Here is a 24,169-nt window from a genome sequence, read left to right on the forward strand (position 1 = left end):
CGTCGATGCTCTCCTTGGTGGCGCTTGTTTATCTCCCTCCTACCCTGTTCCCCACTCTCGTACATAAAATCGTTGTAGTTTCTTCTACTCTTTCCCATCTCTTTTACTTTAATATTTTAAATATAATCTTTTTTATTAGTTTCTAAATTTTGCTCCAAGAATAAATACATTTTTTTCTCATACATATATCGTTTATTTAATCAAAATATTTATAACAATATTTTACAAAAGTACAAATTTCGTATAGTTAAATTAGTCGGATAATTTCTGTGGTAAAATGTCCAAAAGCCACTCTTTGAAGGCCTGTATCTCAATCCTACTTAATTCGTGATCTACGTCATTTAATGGTACAAATTGAGTATTAACACCGAGTTCTTTTAGACTGTTATAGCATTCTTCTCCCCATTTTATTGAGACGAGCTTATCATTAACACCGTGAAATTGCAGCAGAGGTGGAGCACGTATTCCTGGATTGTTTTTCAAATGCTATACGTGATAACAAAAAACAAATGTCAAATGTGTTGATATTAAAAAATAATAATATGGGAGTTTATATCACCATATGTACCTGATATACAAATGAATTTTTATTAAGAAAGCTAGACATAGCACAACATCCAGCTAAAGATAATTTGTACCTATACGATAAATACATTGATAGGGCTCCTCCCATTGAAAAACCAGCAACAACGATTCTATCATTTGGTATACCATCAGAAATTTCTTTATCGATAAGTTCTGCAATAGTTATACACATTGAATTTATTGATTCAACGTCTTCTTGGGCTTCTATAGATATACTCTTACGATCGAACCATACATGGCTTTGCTGAAATAACAATTATTTTGTATACATTGTCAATCTGTTTTATGCGTTTTAAATTTATTGTGTCAATTTATCGCATTACCATCCCATGAAGAGGTGTATAAGGTCGAAGAGGCGCGGTAGGGTAAATAATTTTTATATGTGGAAATTTTAATTCCTCCCTATTCAGAATATCGATCCACTCTTTAAAATTACTCCCAGTAGCTCCTGAAATAGTAATATGAAAAATGACTTTCAACGTTCATCTATTGATTATTTCATATAAAAAATAATCAATAATAAATAAAAACTTATTGACAAGTAATATAAATGTACCTGATCCATGAAAAAGGAATAGACTAGCACTATGGACGTTACTGGCATTTACAACGTTAATCTTAGGTAGCTTAGCCATATCACTCTTAACGTTTTATCGATGACGACACCAAACTAGTCAACAACCAAAAACTGATTGATGACTTTTCATACTGTTTATATAATTATCTACTCTTTTATGGTTATTATCATCCCTTTATCGTGCAGAGCAAGACGTCCAACATTTCGATCTTACAATTCCTAAACGAATAACTTAAATATTCCTATTCTGTGAAGGTAGTTCACAACGTTTAAAAATTGTATGACAGACTTAATAAAATATATATGTACATATTTAATATATATTTATTCTTTATACTAATTGTAAACAGTGATAAAAAATGTGTAAATTTATTAAAAGCATTTATACAATGTACTTTGGTAAATAAAGCCACGTTATGTACCGTATACCATGTAACGTATACGTGTCTCTTCTAATTCGAATATTTATCAATTATCGTAAATTAAAATATCAATCTAAGTTATAGCACGGTAATATCTCAACGTTAAATATATATTATGACGTAGTCGAAACAAATACGAAGTATTTTCATAGGAATTGTACGATGAAAGTGTTGGGTCAATTGTTTATAAAAAGCTTTCGCTCGACGGTCGAATCGTTGACATAACCTCGTTTCTGCGCACGCATATCTCGATTACCATTCGACTTTCTTCGAGATCATTTGAAAACGCATGCCAGACAGCGGTAGCGGCTGGGTTAAGGCATGAGTAGTTGGTCGCGTTGACAGGGTTTGGTGTCGTGTCGATGGATACGTTGGTGGTGTTCTGCTAAAATTTTTCTCACGCTGTTCGATCGGTAGAGTTATGTTTAATGAATCGTAACGACCTAGCGGAACGATGCAGAGAAGTGGTGAGTAGCGAGAAGCATCCTTCAACGCGTGCAATACGTAGAAATTCGATGGCTCGTTGAGACAACCATTTTGAGGGCGCCAAATTTTTGCGTCAATACACAGCGCCGTAAGCCGTAACTGCCCGGTCAATACAGCAGCCGACCTAACCTACCAACTATTTGATGAAACACATTTTCAACCGTTTTAATTTAACCACATAAATTGCATTATTACTTTTTGTCCTTTACGATTGCATCATATATATCTTTAGAATTGAGATTCCTCCGAGTTTTGTCATCCTACAACGCGTAGTTCATTCTTACCTTCTTTTGTACCGTGTACAGTTCTTACTATTCTTTTTTCGTGTGAACTCTGTCAACAGCAACATTTTATGAAAACATTGTGCGAAACATAATATATTCTCATGTTTTTGTATTACCTATAGGCACATTGTGTGATAATTAATAAGCGACTTCCTATTGCAATAAATATCGGATAACAATATTATAGTACTATATATGTATTTTTCATCACAAGCATTGTGTACACCATGCATAATGTGCGTATGCGATTTCAGATTCAGACAATGTTAATACAATTAAAATACTTAAAATGATTTAATGATTTAAATAAGCATTTGTTAAGATCGGGATAAGTATATGTAAATTTCTTGTCAACTAGCTTTTTCTAGTAGGAATTAAAGATAGAGTTTTCTTTCTACTCTCGCTGTAGAAGATCGTGCAGCTTGCATCACTGGTTGTACGGTGTAGTTCAATGTTATGTTTCATCTCACTTATCACCATCACTTACTCAACCGTACACAAGTGGTCTAAATAGCACGGTGTAAATTGCCATCTCAAGTTAACCAGGAGGAATCAAAACAAATCTTTTCTCAGAGCTGAACTCTCTTCCTGCGCGCTGTTTATCTTAATTACATTCGCTCTATGTCTCGCAACAAAAATAATACAACTCGATTATTTTAAATTACCCTATAGAAATTATTTTTTATTATTTTAATTCCGTATTTACAAGCCAATAGATACATTTTGCTTAGATAGATTACACGTTGCAAAAGTTTGCAACATTAGTATTTATTAAAAAAATATCAGGAATATCGTTGGTACGGAAGGAATATCATATAGTAGCATCTAATATTAGCGTATAGTATTAATGTTTGTGATCCAGCTGTTTTACCAGTGGCCGTAATGCGGTGCCCCCAACTAGCTCGTTTTCTTTAGCCATGTAACATTAAACTATTATTCTACACGACTCGGTGAAATCATATCTGTCGCATATATTTTGATCTTGGTAGTAATGCAATAATAGCGAGTATGTACATCTTGCCTGTCCGTGTTTTTTACTTTCTTCCTGAAAGGTGTGTCTATCTATATCCTTAGTGAAAGAAAGTCACAATCATATCGTTGTTTCTAATCCATTAAGGACGGACGCATTGCGTTAACGCAGCATTTCATTTGTCACATTTTTCCATCAATTTAGACTATCGAATTCGGTTCCTTTTCTTTTTCGGCTTTTTTCTTAACATTCTGACTACGAACGATAAATTTCAGGGATTTGCTTAGCGTCTTCTTCATCGCTAATTCTCCCACCTGGATTTTACAATTCTCTGACGTTTAAAGAATTTGACATATTTGTAACATCTTTATACTTTTAATGGGCTAACGAGACGAATAATTTCAGATCGTTCTTCGATTTCGCTTGCGAAATAATTTTACGTTGAATACGAGGAATCATGGAGCAAGTAGCGACGAGGGAAAAAAGGAAATATAACGATCAGTTATTACTGATTGGCGACGCATTCCGAACCTTGCTTTATTGTACATTCATTTGTCTGACCTCGAAGCTAAACTTGAATGAATAGCTATCTGTATTTAAAGATGGCTCGAACTTCTTCTTGTCGCCTCTTCCGACTGCATCCTGAATCGAAGCTTCTATTTAACCGATCGCCGACTGAAAAACATTAGCTAAATATTAGCAACTTATCGACAGTGTCGTTAATTCGGTATATGTACATATGTACGTAAGATAAGGTAGAGTAAACGAGAATGTAAGTAAATTATGCGGCCACATGTTGGAATTTCATTTTGTAATCTTTATCTTATCGATAGCACGATACCGTAACCGATAATTTATCGATAAATTATCGATAGACATTTCCAAATTCTCTAGGGCGTTTGAAGGAATGTTGAAGATGCAAAGAGATATGTAAAATATTCATAGTATAGCGCTCTCTATAATATTTAGTAGATAAACGAATTTTCTGGCTTCCACCTTTTTCTAATTATATTCGTCAAAATAAGAACATCGTATAAGTATTTGGTAGCGTTGAAAGAAAATCGAATAGCGAAGCAAGCGTTTGAATAGGTGAATAATCGAGTCGCTAAACGTACCGATCTTCAACTCGGTTTGCGCAAAATGAATTTTATTCGGCTCGAATTTCGAGTATACATATATACGTACTCGACACAGCGAGCAACTCCGCGTCATGTATTATTCACAAGAAGCGTAGAAAGAGGCTTCTTTCGTTTCGGATTCTCCGTGTCCCGTCGATATTTCATCCACGTTATTCCATCAGAAAGAAAAAGCCATCGCTCGCCGTTAAAAATCAAACTTTCTTCCAATTCTGTCTTTGCCTCTGTGTCATCGACCTCTCGTTTATTTCTACAGCTATGCCTGTTCTGCAGTGACATATAACTTCGAAGTTACACGATCCTATATCAAATTTTTGATTCTCTACTTTCCTAGAAAAATTGTACGGAGAAACGTAACATTTCGAAAGAACGCGTAAAATTTCTTTTCAAAGCTCTAAAAGCCTAGATCTCCAACAAAAAGGGTCGCGGTGACTCTCAACTCGAGACTAACTCAAGAGGGTCGCAATGTGTTTCTCGGGGCCTTTGCCACGGTTATTTTTAATTGCAATTAGTTTCATAGAAAATTTCTCCGCCAAGATTTCCAAAAGCTTGTTCGTTTCGCGGTACGACTATTCCGCGAGACGAAAGCCAATGATTTCCAGCTTCACCGCGACGAATTAGACATTCTCTTCGGTCCATTTTTCTGTCCATTAAAAAATCCCATTTTACGGAAATACGAAGGTGACGGATTATAAAAGGGGCACCGTAACTCGAGATATATTAGAATACTTGGCGCTAAAGCGTTAAACGCTACAGACGCGTAATAGATTATGCGCGTGTTCCCATGCAAATTCATACGCGATGATACGATGCAGTCGTTGGAATAAAAATAATTAATAAATCGGAATGCCCGGTGCGTATAGGATGGAAGTTGGGCGGGTGATTGACGGGGCAACAGCCATGGGCAGCTTAGAACCGGTGCACCGGCCGGAACGTAAAATAGAAAGAAGGAAAGAAAGAAAAGAGGGAGGCGGAGAGAAGACGCTAGGTTTAACATTATAATTGTGCCGCGCACAGAGAACGGCCGGCCACTTCATCGCCGGCACGTGAAACACGCGGAGGCTCGCCACCACGCCGCTGGCCGATCGTGAACCCGCGTGCCTCGTCAACATTTTAGTACACTTTCTGTATTCGACGTATAGAGTGTAGACACGCGGAGCCCTCCACCGAGTTACCGAACATCGCTAACCGGTACACGAGGATCCGATTCTTTTCGCGTTCTTCCTCCGTTTCTTCGAATTTCTTGCGATTGCACGAGCGGAGTCCTTGCCATGTGTATAAGAAACAGAACAGTGGTAGTGGTAGCAGTGTGGTTTAAACGCTTCAAACTGTAATCGGAGCGGTCGATTCGACGTCGCTGTCTCTCGATTACTCTTTGTTTCCGCGACGATTCTCCTCCCTTGACGACGAAAAACGCGCGTGTTCGATGAGAAGGAATCGAGATTCCGTGTTTCGGTTGGACGACCGATCGTATTTCGATACGACCGAGCGAACAAAGGATCGGACCAAGGACGAAGCAAGCGTATGGAGTTAGCCGGGTCGTCCGAGTGATCGGTCATCGCGAGCACCGTTTTCATCGATCGAGATCGTTTTATCCGGCAGAGTCGTCGTTCGATCGGTGGAAGAAGGAATCGATGGAATTTCAAACGTTTTCGTTCCGCGCGAGTAACGAGAAAACGCGCCGTGAAATTTCCAGTCGATAGCTCTCCCTGGCTAATCTAATTTCGAGTCTTCCGCCGCTTTTGTAGCGCTGCGCAAATCTTAGCAATCTTGCTTCTATCGCGGTTATCTCGCGTTAACCGATCCGTCGATACGAACGAGGCGAAACGAGGAGCATTCGATATCGAGATCGACAGAAATGAACGGGACAGCCGGCTCGTTGATTCCATCTGTTCGATCTATCTCGACACAGAGTTAACGTTTTCTCCTACTTTTTACATGCATTTACGCTTGATCATCGGTTTAGTAGTTTGCTACGATATTTTACCTACGTAGGAACGTCGCAGAGGAATTCTTCGCTAAGAGCGAACCTTATCTCTCGTTTAGAGCGATATCGCGCTCGGAGGTCTTCGATAATTTCGTTTCGACGTTTCGATCCTGCGCTCTTGGAATTTTTCTCTGCCGTCCTCTTTTTCCGTTCCACGACGAGGAAGAACGTTTTAACGTTTTATCTGCTTAAGCGCCAACACCGCGCCAACACTGCGCCAACGCAACATCTCGCGCAACATTTGCAATTTTTTCATCGGTCGATTTATTCTATTTTCTAGCGTCGCTTCGTCCGTTCGTTAGTGGTTATGAAAAGCAGCCGGAAATATCGAGCGAGGGTTTCATATATATTTTCGCATCTTGAAAACGGTATACTTTCTTTGCTTTCTTTACCTTTCTTTTTCGCTTTCGTGCTTGGTCTTTAAGGAGAACTTTAGCGTGAAATTTAAACAGAGGATCGCGCGTATTAACGTTTCTTCTATCGTGTACTGTTTTCCCCAAGCGTACGAGGTTTATCAAGGATAGCGAAAAATACGAGGATCGGATCGACGATGAGCCGCAGGATGTAGCGGAGTTAAAGTACGGTCGAATGGATGTGCCAGAACCAGCACAAGGGGAATTCTCATGATATTTAAGATCCGACACCGGCATTTTCGCGGTTCTCTACTTTTTGCGATATCTATTTTCGTGCCACGTTTACTCGCGTCTCGAGCTGGTCCCGTGATTCCAGCGAGTTTCAAGCCCGAAAGAAAAAGTTTGATAGCAGCGACAAAGTAAAGGGGAGGAGAGTCGATATTCCAATGATCAAAATGGAAACCTCCACCGTGGTGTTTATCCCGCAAAATACACGTAAGCGACTTCTTTTGCGGTTCCATTAATTACCAATGAAATAATCTAGCGGCGTATAATAAAAGAACTTTTGATAGAATTTAATTAGAGTTAATTCGTTGTACGTATGTATCTTGGCAGGCTATGGCCGTGAAGCGATCGATTCATTAAGGGCCAACGTTAAACGCAACGTTAATCAACGAATTAACGTTTCGTTCAAAATCTTTGCACGATTCTGCTCTCCAACGTTATAATCGCGAAAGGAAGTTCGAAAGGAAGTTTTGTTTCAATATCTTTTCCATCTAGCCAGATGGTACAGTTTCATATTGGTCGTTTGGTGTCTAAGATGCTAACCTGCTGTTAAAATTAAGATATTTTCAGAAAATCGAGTCGTTTAATTCGATTTCCGAGTGGCCGAATCGCGACTATGACCCTTCCGTGAAATCGACAGGCACAATTTATGCGCGTTCCACTTTTGTCGAACGAGACGGATTAATTCGCATCGCATTATCGATATTTCGATGAAATTGCTCGCTCGAAAGACGTAGCTTTTTTCTTAATCGGATCGTCACACAACGTTCTAGTCGGTTGGAACGAGAACGATATTCGAGATATCTTGAGAATTGGAAACGTCGTTAACCGGTATAAAGATAATTATTTATATACGTACACGAGTTAGCAGGGAAAGATGCATTTTCGAACGAACATGTATCTGTGTATCGATGAAGTAAAATCAGAACGTGTACGTTCCACTGTAACGTTCTAACGCGTTAATACCCTGCTCGAGATAATTAGTGGATCGCCTAATCGAATGACCCGATTGCCCAATAAGGTTGTCCTCGGCACTTTGCCAATTTCAATTACGTTAATTCCTTCGCTGCGTTCCACAGTGTAGATTGACAGTGTTGAGAATACAAATCAATAATCGAGCAAGATGACGAAAAAGAAAGAACGTATGACGAACGTAACGGTATAATAATTGAGGCGCGATATACATACTCGGATGAAACTCTGCTCGTAATAATACAAATAAGCGTACTCGATACCCATTTTACGTAATTTAATGCGCGATAACCAATTTTCCAGTTACCTAAAGCAATTCGTTTATTTGGAGAATTTGCACAACCGTTGAATATCGTGGCTTCGACAGAGGAGAACGTGATAATTATATGTATAAGAAATGGTCGCTTTTCAGGTATCCGCAAAAATGAGTTCGATAAGCGAGATATTTATTAACGCTAGAACTAGCGAACCATTTAAAACGGCTGGTATCAGATTTTTCACTTTGAACGAGATTACCAAAAACGTGCAAATATTTTTCTTAATATACAGGGTGGTTGGTAACTGGTGGTACAAGCGGAAGGGGGGTGATTCTACGCGAAAAAAGAAGTCGAAAATATAGAATAAACGTTTTTCGTTCGAGGCTTTGTTTTCGAGAAAATCGACTTTGAATTTGCGTGCGGTACGCGTGCGGTACGCGTGCGGTACGTTATAACGGATCTCACTGTAGATCGTTGTCTCGATGGAAAAATTAAAAAAAAAAATTAAAAAAATAGTTTTTAACTACCAACCACCCTGTATTATTACGTAATGTTTATTATTATCAAGACGAACATTTTCAAGAGATCCGTCTTTTTAGTCGTACGCTTCATCTAGCAAAACCCGACGATATTTTGTCTGCAATGTACTAACGTGAACGTTATTTTCCTTCAACATCGCCGGACCTCGTCCTTATCCCCGACATCCTTTTATCGCATTCCTCCTTCCTTCCTCGCTCTCTCTCTCTCCGTTTTTCTGTTTCCGGTTTCACGCGGATGTTGGATGACCGCACGCTACGCGATAAACGCCGACACGATGACGATGATCGCTATAACCACGACAACGTCACAACCGCCACGGCTACTTCGGACACCACGGCAGCGGTAAGTTTCTGATAAGGCTAGTCACATTCCAATTGTCGGCCGACACGCGTGCAAGCGCGTCCCGTGTTCGCAATACTAAAATCACGGACGTGCTTTCCGTACTGGCAATCCGTACGATTTGGTTCACCTACCAAGGAGACTCTTTCGTTTACCATTGCCTCTTGTCCTCGCATTTTCTTCCATTCGTAATTCGTTGACGAAATACGACCGATTGATCCCTGCTTCGATCCTTTCAGTGGGCATATTTTCCACACCGATACCGCATTCTAATTCCTTCAAATCTTGACACGTTCAATCTGCTATATTTATGTCTAGCGTATTACCTGAAATCTTTTCGTAACTTACGTAATTCTCTCAACTTTCGTTATTCTCCTCGTTATCGTTATTTAACTATTTTTTTTTTTTTTTGTAAAATAATATATATATGTGTGTGTGTGTGTGTGTGTATTTTAGACATTAACGTCCGGTTCGTAGCTGTAGTAATATTTAAATGATGACGAAACGAAACCATCGCTTCAACATCATCGATGTATCGTGTCGGATTGAACGTGTTAAGCGACAGTTCTTTTCTGTGATCTTTCTGACACATGCGGTGTAACGTTCGAGGAAAACGTTCGAGATATCAGTGTTCGATGATATAGTGATACGATTCACGCGAACAATCAAAATCATCAGAGTGAGTAAGGTGCTTGGAACGCGAGGTGCAAGTTTTGCACCGAAACGAAGGGACAATCGATGTGCGATACTCACGACGCGGCCTATCATGGAATTGCGATAACCACTGATAATCAGGCTCGTTGGAAGTTTTCGCGTAAGCGTGTCCAATTAATCCTGTCTTCGGTGTTTAATTGCCTTTGTCATATAGACACGGGAAATTCGTTCCTTAAGTAGTTGAATTCGTTGTTCCGAGGGTGCAGGCTTCGCTACTGCGAGCTGCTAGTCGTTTATTCGTGTATTTAAAGTTGTTCCTTATCGATTCGTATAATCAATTACGTGCTCGAGTGCCGAAAATGTTACGGACGTCAGAGGGTATGTAAAGTCTGACGAACGGCGATGATCGATTGAATTCTAACGAGTGGAGCGCGATTAATAAAGAAAACGAGGACGATCGTTGTGACGATAGATTCGTTAAAATGTCAGCATCTGCAGCATCGAGACGTCGTCTAAACCCGGCGATCCTTGCCAGATACAATGGCCAACTAACCAAACCGTCTCAACAGGTACTTACTTTCGTTATATTTTTTTTTCTAATGTTTATCTATTTATTCGTTCGATAATAAATTTCTGATAAATGAGAAATAACAAGTGGTACAGATAAATGGGAAAGAAGAGAACGAAAATAACAAGTTCGAATTGTTGCAGGCTGATACGTAGTTTAAAAAAACCGAAAGATTTACGAAAGAAGTAGCGATCGATGGTAAAAGGTATCCAGCTAGGCAGATTTGTTTCAAATTTTGTCACTACAATTTCATTTCAAAATGTTTCATATTGTTCGTAAACGATTTCGTTTTGTTCGCTATATACATATATACACATGTACAATCAAGGTTAAGCTCTATTAGCATCTTTATCTACATGCAAATTCTCTAAATTATTTTATTTTTTAGTTTAGTTTATAATACTATTCGAATATTGGGTCGAAGGATAAACGTTGAAAGTAGGTTAGATATGAAACTGTGATACATTTAGGTAAAGCGGTATGACATTATTAAAAATCGTCAAGTACCGAAAGAACGAGGATTGCAAAAGTTTCTTTAAGCGTTCAGGAATAATGGCAATGATCTGAATAATATTGTGTAACTTGAGTTCTTTACGGTGTCAATGATCGCCGATTGACTTGCCGAGTAGCCATGTCATGCTTGGTATTCTAACGCGACACTAGCAAGTATGTATACATATATGTACGTAGCAGAGAATACTTGAAGCATCGTGGCCTTAATTGAACCTGAGCTAATAAGAACATCGAACTATTAAGCTATGTGTATCGTTGTATTTCCGAATGCCACATGCATTCACAAACACATTGTTTGTGGTCTCTATCATTTGCAATCTGAAATCGTTATTCTTTAACAAATGATACTACAACGGATAGAATATTATTGCTTTTAATCTTATGTTTGGTATTAAAATTTGTAAAAGTCGTATTAGATATCAATTCGTTATGAATTCGTTAAAAAGGTTTATGTATATAAGGGTACAGTTATGTGGAATTTTCGAATTAACGAACAAACGAAGAAAAAGTTCACCAGACACCTGGCGCCATCATACCCGAGTAGTCTAGTATGTAGTTACATTTTACATCCATGAAAACAGCCGGTAAATAAGAGCAATGCTTTTCCTCATTCATTTTAATTAACAAACTGGACTGTAGCTCATAATGAGCTTCACCGTAACATTAATTATTGTCGTAACGTGGAAACGTACAACTTTTTCACATTAGAAATTTCTCTTCATCCTTCTTATTGACATTAACATACGATACATTCACCCGTAATCTATCTATAACCTATACTATTCATAGGATACGCAATGTATGTAGATTCGCAATAATTTCAATTTTTTACGATACAGTTTGAAATACAAAATTCGGATTATACCGAAAGAGCGCTTAGCAACTACGTAATCCCAAACAGAAACCGAAATTAAGTGGAAACACTTGGACTCGTAGGACAGTGACTGCGAAGATATACATCTTCGTTTGTAATCTAGGAAAAATGGTTTTGAACAAGATGATTCGTCGGCTTGGAACACTGACCGAACTATATACACGGTGAGAACAATATGTTCGCTGATCCGCCAGGCTGCTCGTATAGCGTGTTCCTATTGGTCGTCGTTATTTCATGGAACACATGCGCAGTGAAGAGAGGCAGCCAGAGCTTCGTTGGTTATCCGACGAGCACAAGCGGCAATGTAGCGAACTTACCCCCACTTTTGGTGGTCGCTGCGTCAGGCGTGGTCGTTCGTTAGCGTTAGGGATCGCAGTACATCCGAGTCTGGCGAGTCGTATGAATCGGTCTTCGTGTTGTCGCTTCGTCAACCTTTGTTGGCAAGACTGTGTGCATATATGCGCGCCCGCGCGCGTGTGTTAGTGTCCGTGCTTGGCAGAGAGAGGTCGTTTAACTTTTTCTTCCCCATCGTTGTTTTTCTTTTACTTGCCAATCCGGTGGAACGAAGAACAACGTTGTTTGAATCTTCTCTTTTCTCATAAAACAAGAAAAAATACGGAGAAACTATAATCGATAATGAAACAATGCATAGAAAAGTGAGAGTGAACGTGGCCACGTTCGGCCGGTTTGCCGACAGCGTGAATCACCAGCAGCAACACCGGCGTTCATGAGCCCACGCAATTCTAACCGATGCACGAGATTTCTCTCTTTCTCCTCCCTCTTTCATTCTTTTTCTTACTACCCTCTCTCGCTCTTTACTCCTAGTACTACACTGTACTACACTAATACTGTACTACACTGTGGCACTCCAGTGCCGTTTCATATTTGCGTACGCAAATTTTCCCGTTCCAGTGTGACAGATATAATATACACAAAGTCATAATATAGTGAGTATTTTCGTTGGTTTCCTTCCGACCAAAGAGATGATTAATCATTTCACAATGGACACATATATGTATACGTGCGTGGTGTGCTCGAATTGTGCGTTCATTTGTAACATTATCAGCAAAGCCTATGACCGTGATATAGTTTCTGTTGATCCTGTGTAACAAAGGCGTTTCCAAGGGTACGTTGTGATTTTCACAGCGGGCCAACATATCGCCATTCAAGTGATCCTAGTTCACACTCGAAATCCATTGTTTTTTTTTTGTATCTCTTGTTCCGCCCGTGTGACCAAAGATTCGCTCAAAGGAATCTTTTTTCGCAACTCTTTCCCTCCCACCCTCTGTCTCTGTCTCTCTTTCTCTCTCTCCCCCCTTCTCTCTCTCTCTCTCACTTTCCTTCTACAATTGGAGTTGAATGAGAGTTTAATGCCTTATACAAAGTTCTTTGTAATATCACTATCTTTGATGAAGTAATCGTTGTAATTTCTTGAATTTAACGTTTGTGGGAAATCAGGATAAATGGCGATCTAAGGGAGAATACGCGCGCGCGCGCGTGCTCGTATGTGATAAAATTCATTGTTAACTCTAAGCAGTTATTATATTCACAGTACATTCTTTGCTTTTTAATTAAAAGTGCTTTTCCTACTGCAACGCTACTAGATACATACGAATTATACTTCCTTCGATCCTTAGACAGAAAGAAAAAGAAAGGAAATGTGACACAACTCTCTATTATGATTTTCTTAGTAAGAGAAATAAGGAAATTAGAAATATAGCAAGCTGTGTTTCGATATAGGGGAGAAGGAGAGAAAGAATCGTGTGGAATAGAAATCACGTGAAATCGTGAAGAAATGTCGACCGAAAATCAAAACGGCTCCGCCGGTACACAAAGCAACGGGATAAAAACGACGATCGGTTGGTCGTCGACGACGAGGACTGTCTCGAACAATTCGTCGTTTTTGCACACTAGTAATTCGATGTTGAACCGTGATAAGCCGCGTCAAGTGCCACCGCCAACTTTGCCAAAATACACGTCGAGCTTTAACGCCGGTTGGAATGGAAGCGGCACGACCGAACGATTGAGTCGAGATCGCGAAGTTGGAGGTAGTTACAGACTGGCGAGCCTCGACAGGCTTGCCCTTAGGCAGAGGATACTTGATGGGGAGAAATCAAACGGCGACACCACGTCGGTAAGCCTTAAATATTAGACACGGAGAAATATCGATCACGTATCGATTATTATCCGTAAGTCTCTCTTTGAAAATGTCTTTTTCTATCACTCTCGATAGTTTCGATATTTTTGTTTTATGGTCGAGGCTATATATGCTATATATATGCTACATGTATATATATATATATACACATTACCACATTACATATATACATTACTACATTATCACAGAACACTTATGTATTTATATAACATATTTTGGTGTTTAATTAGCACTATAACGAGATACGCGTATCGTGATAGTGTTGGTAAAATTTGAAACGAATTTCAGAAGGTATATACTGGTTCTGAGATATTTACTGCAGAAATTCATTTAGTAAAAAATTAACACGATATATATTTCTCCAATAATGAAATAATGTTTCTTCTTTTCTTGTGTAGTAGATCGAATGTTTCAGTTTACGGTAAAATCGTTGAGACTATGATTTATTCGCTTGTAAACGAATCGATACATACATTAACTATATAGAATGAAGTAGCATCGAATATCGACGATATGGATGGGATAGGAAATTCAATTGGCGCAAATAGCAAGTTCGCAGTCGAGATTGCCACGATTAGTCTTTAAGGTAGATTTCATATCGATTAACTTAACCTGACTCGCGTTTAACGGGCCGGGTCATAGAACTTGTAACCTTAGTTGTCTTTGAGGAGCTTCATCGTAAATCTAAAATCGATAAGTCTATAAAGGTAACGGACGAACACGCTTTAATTACAAAAAGATTAATCAACCACGGAAACTGCGTGGAATGTTAACCCTTGCTATACACAGGGATCTTATATCAAAGTTGTAGATCTTTAACATTCTTTTAACGCCAAAGTTACGAACCACCGCCATTATGACTGATACGAAGTTTTTTATTAACTTTCGGTCTCTCTTTGGATTTGATCGTGGAATTCTCTTGGAAGGTATTTACACTGAAAATATTTTAAAATATTCTTATTATAATATTATTACTGTTATTTAATTATTAATTTATTTATTATTATTATTAATATCGTTATTTAATATCGTAGCTTACAATTATATACGTTATAACATAGCATGCAAGAAAGTGCATCCTTTTGATCGCTAAGTAACGTGAAAACGAGGAAATTAACAAGTTTGTACTTGTCATATTTGTCCCTTATAATCTTCGCATTATTTATTTATCCAATCTTTATAGTAGTTGTAGCGTTACAGATTCGAATAAAAATATTTTTATACCATTTAGTAGGAAATTGTTTCAACGTAATATGTAAGTGAACTTTTCAAAAGTCGTTGAAGATTTCGATAGGTAGATGAGAGGTTCCCGTCAGGTTGTTCGTGACTCCGTAATCCGTAACTCAATCTCGCCTCTCGAAGAATCAAATTTTATATCTCTGACACGCTGGAGGTCGCTCGTCAGTCGTTTCGACATTCGAGGACCCCGCATAAAGAACCACGTGATCGTTCCGTTTATTCCGTTCTTGTGACTCCGTGAGAAAGCTGCCTATGACTCACAGAATCCGACTAGGTTCGGCTTAACCAGTTCCAGTCGACGCTTGTTAATGTTCTACAAAAAAATCGCTATCATTTCGATCGGACACAAATGATTAATTATGATTGCAACATGCAATTTCGCTAATGATTTACGATCAAGATTTATCGCTATTAAAGAACCGAGAGCATTAATTCATAGGTACGTACTTGAAAATTGTGCATAATTTTCGAAATTTCACCTTCATCATATTACGCGATTCTTTATACTTACTTTACTTTGATAATTTCCATGTTAAATAAATATCGTTGATTTTAATCGGTTTCAGGCAAACAAGTGAAATTTTAGCCTCAGTGTTCCTTCTTCCAAACGAATTACGTTTATTCCAAAGATTCGTAAGCTTCAGAGAAAGATTATATTTATACAACGCGATAGACGCGTTCTCGTCGTTTCGTCGCGTTTTTCGGGTGTTTCGAGAGCCTGGACAAATAAAAAATTAGCCTTGGATGTAATCGCTACACACATAGAAGGGTAATTGGAATTTTCAGAATTTCAAAATTCGGATTTTATCAATTCGGTACACTACCCACGTGTGTACCATACGTAACGCAGTATACGACGATCGTGGTTCGTGAAATTTCTCGATTTTCTTTAGAAATGTCTATCGGTTACATAGGTGAAATAATTGCATCTCCGAATAAACTAAAGATCGATGAGAATATCCGTTCGAATCGAACACGTGGCAAGTTTGCCCTATGTGCCCTCCCTTATTATGGTTGCATGCGCGAAGGGGTAGGGAGAAAGAGAGAGAGAGGGAGAGAATTTGCTAGTCTAGTGGGATGTATGGCAAGAGCGATGGAAAGAAAGGCGGTCGAGGGAGGAACATATGGGGATATGGGGCATCGTTCTTACGTCCACTTTCATGGGCTTTTGCGCTCGCGGCAGACTTGTATTTTAATTCTCTCGCGTCAAGTATGTGCTTCCGATTTCTCAACCTCCAACCACACCTCCCATCGTCCGCGTTTATTTTTATACCATTCCTTTTTTAATTACACTAAATTTCGTGCAACTTGTCGGAAACTCGAACGGATGAAACACGTTCCGTCGAATAAATAAGCACCGCAGGAGTGTTGTATGTAATTTAAGTAGCAAGACCAGAATACTTTGGCCTTGGAAACTCGAGTAGTCGTACCTAACTCTTCGATACACCGTTGTTTCGCTAAGCGTTTTACCTATGTTTCATATACAGGGTGGTTGGTAACTGGTGGTACAAGCGGAAAGGGGGTGATTCTACGCGAAAAAAGAAGTCGAAAATATAGAATAACAATTTTTCGTTCGAGGCTTTGTTTTCGAGAAAATCGACTTTGAATTTTCGCTCGGTACGCGTGCACTTTATAACGTCTCGTTATAACGGATCTCACTGTAGATCGTTGTATCGATGGAAAAATGAAAAAAAAGAAAAGTTTTTATTCCCCTTTCCGCTTGTACCACCAGTTACCAACCACCCTGTATTATTACGTAATGTTTATTATTATCAAGACGAACATTTTTAAGAGATCCGTCCTTTTAGTCGTACGCTTCATCTAGCAAACCCGACGATATTTTGTCTGCAATGTACTAACATGAACGTTATTTTCCTTCAACATCGCCGGACCTCGTCCTTTTTTTTTTAATTTTGCCATCGAGACAACGATCTACAGTGAGATCCGTTATAACGAGACGCGATAAAGTGCACGCGTACCGAGCGAAAATTCAAAGTCGATTTTCTCGAAAACAAAGCCTCGAACGAAAAATTGTTATTCTATATTTTCGACTTATTTTTTCGCGTAGAATCATCCCCTTTCCGCTTATACTACCAGTTACCAACCACCTTGTATATACATATCAAAATTACATCGTAGAAGTTAAATATCGTTAATTAATCACAGGATTGTTCGTTGATCTCGATAGACGAAAAGTAAATCAAGGGCTGGTGACGAGAACGAAGTTCTGTGTCAAAGTTCTTCAATTTGTATAAATCGTAATACGTGTACCATGTAATTTCGATAAAGTTTCGAAATTAATTGCATTCTAGTTGTAACCAAGTTGGAAGCAATATTAGGGGCGGACACGTGATCGTAAAGATTTGAGAGTCACTGAGATCACGCACATGGCTACCCTTCGTACTTATATTCGGAGGAAGGGGTCCTGTCCGTGTTACAGGGCGATTTTAACCGAGGGTTCAACCCCCGATGATGCGTCATAGACAATAAAAAATACACTGTAATTCGTGACTCACGAAACGACGAACAGATACACTTGAAAGTGCTTTTTAAATCGAAGGCGTCGTATATGCATACGCAGGGATATCGTTTGCAAACTCTTCAAGACATTGAAACGCGAGTATCCGTAATAAGTAGATACCCGTACGTTTATTGGGACTGCGAGCATCGAAACGCACAAAAATGTACAAATATGCGAGGAAAATGATCGTGGAAGTGCGTTTGTTCAAAATTGTTAATCGGAACGATGATAAAAGCGGTGTCGCTAGAACAAAAATCGATGGGTTTTCCTCACCGTTAATTATTTTTCATTCGCGTAGCGAGTTACAGGTATTTGCGTTATCAGAATGTTATGTACGCGTGAAATTCTCGTTAAAAGTGACTAAGAAATTATCGATGTCGGCGATCATCGCCTCTTACGAGTCTTTACCGATACGGAACCGGTGATGAAACGAGGATGGAAGCTTCCAAGAAGAACGAAGAAGCCTGGTCGTGTTCGATAAAATGGAAATTTATGACTTCCGTGATCGTGGTCGACCTTAAATGAGATCATTGTTCCGTCTTGGATAAATGCAGCTGGTCGAAAGAATTTTCAAGTCCCTTCTTTCTTCTACGTACGTAGATGACACGGTGGCCGACGTGATCGTCGCCGACTGACTTGGAAGATACAAGAAGTTTTGTTTCAAATTGCGCAGTAAGGAATATTTGTTAAAAAATTGGTCAGAGCTGGAGAAGAGATAAATTTCACATTCGACGTATTTTTCTTATCCGTACGAAACAGATTCTTTCGCGCAAACAGATTTCACTGGAAAATCATCTGCACTCGTAATTCGTAAAATTCACTCGGAAGACTCGATCTATCTCATTGGTAAACTCGTTACTCGTTGCCGCTACGCGAGAGAATTTATCAAGACCGGTAAATCGGTAAATCGTGACTCGTGAAACTCCACCAATGATACTGGCCAGGTTGCGCCAGAGGTCCTTAGTCGTACGTCTATTCGTCGAGGATCTGGCGGAACCAGTTTCGGAGGAACGCGGTTTACAGAAGAGAACGTTTAGAGAAGACTCGGCTAGCGTGTACTCGATGTAAATTCATAGCTGGGACGAGCCTGGTTTGATTCCGTTGGAACACGAAGGGGAAACCCGCCCACCCGACACACAGAGCACCCTTTCAGGAAAGCAGGCCGCGTCCCACTTTTTCTCCCTGTTTTTTTCGCTTCAAACAACGTTCATGTTCCTCGTTCTCTATGGTATTTCCATTTCCAACCCTCGGCGGAGATACGTGTGCACCTAACTGTTTTATGGCATGTTCACCGCATGCTTATATACGGTTTTACGCAAATAGCGCGATAGACTTTTCGATGAAACAAAACGCGAACGTAAAAAAAGAAAAATAAATAAGAGGAGAATGGTCGAGAGAGAAAGGAGATCCGTGGCAAACTCTAGCTGTCTCTTTCTCTGAACGAACTTGCGCATTTACAGCGAGAGCTTCGCCAAACGTTCCGTTTCTTCGGTCTCATTTTTCCAAGCTCTGTCTAGACTATAGTAGTAGGTTAGTATATTTTTTGTTTGAAGATCGATTAGCGGCTGCTTGGTTTTAAGTTTTAACCAATTAAATAGCTTTATAAGTCCATCTCTATAGACTGTAGACTGCGACTGTTTATGCGTTTGTACGAAATTTGGATGCGTAAAAGTATACAGAATGCATACGATATGCAAAGATATACAGGGTGGTTGGTAACTGGTGGTACAAGCGGAAAGGGGGTGATTCTACGCGAAAAAATAAGTCGAAAATATAGAATAACAATTTTTCGTTCGAGGCTTTGTTTTCGAGAAAATCGACTTTGAATTTTCGCTCGGTACGCGTGCACTTTATCGCGTCTCGTTATAACGGATCTCACTGTAGATCGTTGTCTCGATGCAAAAATTAAGAAAAAAAAAAAAAAAAATTCCGCTTGTACCACCAGTTACCAACCACCTTGTATATGCATAAAACTTCTAAGACGAAATACGCGTATTAGTGGGGTTGACATAAATCGTGGTGAAATATAAAAGCAGCCTATTCGTCGTCCGTTACTCCGAGTTACTCCGTTTTCCGTTTGTCCATTTTCAAAGAATCTGGTGTCGCCAAATATTACCGACCTCCTCCGCCAGAAATCCTACCAGGTTTACAAATTTACTATTATCTATTTTCTATTTTCCCTGACTCCTCTTCGTGGAAGAACTATCATCGGCGAGAACAGGGCCACGTGCGATCGAACGTTTCCTGGTTTACCGCGTTCCAAGAAACCTTACCCTCCGTGTAAACTTATTGGTAGCGTATAATCGAATAACGAGAAAGTTATCCAGCGCATTCCTCTCAAACGATCGGCGCTAACAGCCGGTTAGGCGATCGAACGTTATCGTTTCAAAACGATTTTCCTCCGTGTTCGATCATCGGAAACGCGAACCAGTACACGTTGTTGTACGGTTCGACGGGAACTCGGGACGTATATTTTGCCGGTTACACGGTAAAACCCGCTAGTAAAATAGAGTAGCTGGCTGTTTGCTCGAACGTTGGAAACTATAAAACGGATTAACGGCTTGATAGGAAAGAGGCCCGACGTCTAATCTCTCCCCGTGGCTCGTTTAGAACGTGGCATTGCGCGGCGGTCTCTCCCGGGCTTGCTTGAACGTTAATTGAACGAAATTAGCCGAGACGTTGTGCTGGCACGTGCGAGACGCAGCATCTTGCTGCTAGAATTTCACCATGCTGTACTCTTAAAAGAACGTTAATTAAGGAAATTCGTACGGGTCGAGGACACGCGAATACCACCGTGTCTCGAAAGATGCAGTTTACCAGGAGAATTACACTTAAGCAGAGAGAACTGGGTTACGCGCGGGCTCGCTATCCGAATTAAGACAGAAGTTGCCATTTTTGTCGATTCCTCGTAGGATTAACGAGACTCGGTTCGACGATTGGCCGGAGAAGCCGTTCAAATACGTGTTTCTTCTTCGAAAAAACGGATAAACAAGACGATGCTTCTCGTAATTTAGACGCGTTCCGTCTATAGGGAAAGAAGCTGCGAGAAGAGAAGAAAAGAAGATACAATTTCTAATCTCTGATGACGCGATGTTTGTACAACCGTTACGTTATTGGTCACTCCACCGCGTGACCCTCGATAAGAGCGTATAATTTATTATTTCATTGTTTAGAAGAATATTCTCCGATCGTGTAGCTTCATTTTTCGTTTTAATCGATTGCTCTTTACATGTTAAAATCGCCACGTAAGAATTCGCATAGCTAGCAGATCGATACGCTTGGCGATCGCGGGGTGGAAAAAGCAAATTCGAAATCTCGTTCGCGCTAGTTTCCATACGAGCAATTATGTCCACGCTCGACAAGCTCGTGCCTGTAACCCAATAATTTCGTTATCGAACGTTTTCGGTGCCCTTCGATTTCTACACCTTCCTTTGATTAACCGTAACTTGAAAGTGGAGCAGACGCGTGAATGGAACGGTCGTGTGATTGCAACGGCGGGAAGCTGCTTGACGAGTCGTTTTTCCTCGGACCCATCTGAACACGTAATTACGCGAGCAAAAAAATGCAAATGTTTTACGCCGAGAAAATGGGAAAAAGGGGGTTGAGCTGAAAATGACCGCGGCGTTAGCAGCTATCGATTTTTCTAACAATCCCCTCGACCTTCCACGACTCCCCCCTTACGTTCAACCGTTTCGATTCACCCGCCGTACCATCCGAAACGATTCTATTTGCAACTGTTAATTACACACGTTAATGTTCTTCGCTTTATATCGGACCACGTTCGTCCGCTAAATTTGCGACGTTCCCATCATCCGCCAGAGGAATTATACGCTGATAATAGTTGCGATCTACCGTTTGAGGAAACTATGACGAAGGCCGAGTCTTCAGTCGCAGCCGGTTTCGTAATACGTAAAACAAATAGAAAGCGAATGAAAATTGAAAATCACATTGTTCGTCCTCTTTACGGATTGGCGAGATTGCGCGGAGAACGAGACAACATCGTTGTTGACTCAAGGGGAGAAGAATGTTTCTATTATATTCGTGACGGCATTGTATTCTAAAAACTACGTGGCACGCCGCCTTGCATTCGCGAGTGGAAGCGTCGTGGCGTGGCGTCGAGCGGCGTCGCGTCGCGTCGCGTCGGTGCGGAAAAAATCCAGGCCTCGTAATCGCTGGTGCGATTCCACTGCAATCATTGGTATGCAAAAGCGAATGCCGTAACGCAAATTACGTAGAAGACCGATTAGATACTGGAGCGTGTATTTATCATCGCCCCTTCCGTGTCTGTGCTTTCGATTAATTCATATCTATTTATAAAATAGTATCTCCCCGTGGCACTGAAAAACACAAAACCGATCGTTGTAAAACGCAACGTGCATCGAGAACGTGCTACTACGAGCGAAAATGCGAACGTTGCGCGAAGGAAATACAGCAACGAACGAGAGTACTCGAACAATTATATTCGGCATTGTGTAATTACGTTTTCAAGGAAGGCGCATCGCCGTTAATTTCGATCGAGGGTTGGCGCGTATTACGACGCCTTCTCCTCGGATATAAGAAATATTTCGAACGGAGAACGAGCTGAACGACGCAGCACAGTTAAACGTACGTTACGACTCTGTACGATAACGAAATCGTTATCGTAAGTGGCGTAAGACTTATCCACGATTTTATAAATCGCGAGGGAAGATCAATCGTTCGGTTACCGACTGCGTCTGGTTGGGCGAATATACGATGCGAGTGCTTGAAACGCGGAGCAACGTCGACGCGCGTCTTACGAAGCAGTGGCAACACGTTTCACGAAGAACAAAAGTGAAAAGAACAAGTCGCAAAAAAACGCTTTCTTCGTCGAACAAAGGCAGACCGTTGCTTGCTTGCTGTGTTTCAAGTGCCTGTCAGTTTCGTTATACCTAGTCAGGTTGTTCTTTATATTCGGCAATTAACTTGTCCAGATACGTATTAAAGAATCGCAAGAGAAAAGAGCAAAAAAGAAATTGTCGTTTCACGTTGAAACGTTCGAAATTTATACGATAAACGCGTATCGGCAGTTGAGAAAAATCTGCGGGTCGATCCGAGTAGGAAATTTAAGAGGGAAAGCTGACCGAATTTCCAGCTGTTCCATATCGCAACTGGTTTCGCGCGAGAACGTTCAATGGGACGGACGACACGGCAGCGCGAGTCTACGAGCTTGGAATTCGTTGTTCCTCGAAGGATTCCAGGCGAATTAAATACAACAGAGACGCGTCGTTGTACGGAATTGCTATAACGATATAGAACGGTCCATTAGACGGTAGAAATCTGGGCCACGCGAGACTGAACGGCCACGACGATAATAAAATTATTGCACGATACACGCGGTACCGCGATTTACGAGTTTTGACTTTGAAGAACTTCGAGGAGCCGCGCCTCGTCGATGAAAACAGTTATTTCCGCTGCGTGTTCAATGTGCAATGTACAGCGTACAATTTGCGACGGAGCAAACGGGTTAAACGGACGGGGCAAATTTTCCAACGCTATCGGCGCATCACGCGAATCGTCGACGCTCGACACTTGCATTCCGAGCGAATAATCACCACGTCGCGGAATGATATTTCGTAAATCCTTGGTTAATTAGCCGTTCGTTGAGCGCGGTAATCCGTGGTAGTTAAGGGTTGTTCTTATTATTAACGCCTCGTGGCGTTACTTATGGACTGGGTCTGTTGCTAAAGCTACATGCGAGAACGCGTATACGTAAAAATGCAAAAATTGGAAAACACGAAAACGTAAAACACAGAAAACGGCAGACAGAGGTATTGCGATATTTAAAAGATGAACAAATTTTCATGAACGTCCGCGGTGCAATCGGATCGGTTCGATAAATTCAATTTGATATAAAGCTGTACGAAGAACGACGAAGAGCCGTGTATCCGATTTAGCGCGACTGTTTCTACTTTATCGAAGTTTTTGATTAAAGCGTTGTACGTATACGAGGAGCACATATGGTTAAGGTTCAAGTAGAAAGCGATCGCTTGTCACTGCGACGATATCGCACGGAATGCCAGCGAAACTTTGGCAGCCTTCAACGTCTTACGAAGCAGCCAAGTTCTCTGGCCTATCGAGCGGTGTACCTGTGTAACGATTCTATCGCTTGATTTAAAGCGTGTTTGTTTGTCGAAACGTTTCGAACTCGAACATCGCGTCAATAGCATTACCTTACGCGTCGAATCTATCAAAGTGAATTTAATACGATCATCCTTACCCTACCCTACCTCACCCTACCCTACCCTACCTTACCTTACCTTACCTTACCTTACCTTACCTTACTTTACCTTACCTTACCTTTCCTTACATAACCTTACCTTACCTTACCTCACCCTATCCTACCTTACCTTACCTTACCTTACCTTACCTTACCTTACCTTACCTTACCTTACCTTACCTTACCTTACCTTACCTTACCTTACCTTACC

General features: G+C 40.4%; 2 protein-coding genes across 12 annotated transcripts in view; one reads left to right on the plus strand and one right to left on the minus strand.

The window, feature by feature from the left end:
* The window catches only part of pnut (septin 7-like protein pnut), a 46,649-nt gene that overhangs the window by 1,556 nt on the left and 20,924 nt on the right, over positions 1-24,169 (plus strand). For 2 of the 11 annotated variants that reach the window (XM_069126070.1, XM_069126072.1), the window contains exons 1-2: positions 12,168-12,749; positions 13,543-13,936. The exons of 1 other annotated variant lie outside the window; for it this stretch is intronic. In XM_069126070.1, coding sequence (XP_068982171.1) covers positions 13,598-13,936 — 339 coding nt within the window. In that variant the 5' untranslated portion in view covers positions 12,168-12,749; positions 13,543-13,597. Of the gene's footprint in view, positions 1-1,880; positions 2,052-8,970; positions 9,197-9,775; positions 10,417-12,166; positions 12,750-13,542; positions 13,937-24,169 lie in introns of those variants that run through there. 8 more of the 11 variants (XM_069126066.1, XM_069126067.1, XM_069126068.1 and 5 more) reach the window with 8 other exon arrangements.
* On the minus strand, positions 170-1,342 carry LOC138186327 (lysophospholipase-like protein 1). The gene is made up of 4 exons (XM_069126117.1): positions 1,142-1,342; positions 909-1,033; positions 569-829; positions 170-486 (listed from the first exon to the last, which is right to left on the minus strand). Exons 1-4 carry the CDS (start codon positions 1,218-1,220, stop codon positions 253-255), a joined length of 699 nt encoding a protein of 232 aa, XP_068982218.1. The 5' UTR covers positions 1,221-1,342; the 3' UTR covers positions 170-252.

Source organism: Bombus flavifrons, chromosome 13, assembly GCF_040668555.2.
Source record: "Bombus flavifrons isolate JBK064 chromosome 13, iyBomFlav1_principal, whole genome shotgun sequence".
Classification (NCBI taxonomy): domain Eukaryota; kingdom Metazoa; phylum Arthropoda; class Insecta; order Hymenoptera; family Apidae; genus Bombus; species Bombus flavifrons.

Coding starts and splice junctions, on each gene's coding strand:
- LOC138186327 (XM_069126117.1), bottom strand. CDS start 1,220: ATGGCTAAGCTACCTAAGATTAACGTTGTAAATGCCAGTAACGTCCAT. Junction 1,034..1,141: donor ATTCCTTTTTCATGGATCAG/GTACATTTATAT, acceptor TTACTATTTCAG/GAGCTACTGGGAGTAATTTT. Junction 830..908: donor ATACACCTCTTCATGGGATG/GTAATGCGATAA, acceptor TTGTTATTTCAG/CAAAGCCATGTATGGTTCGA.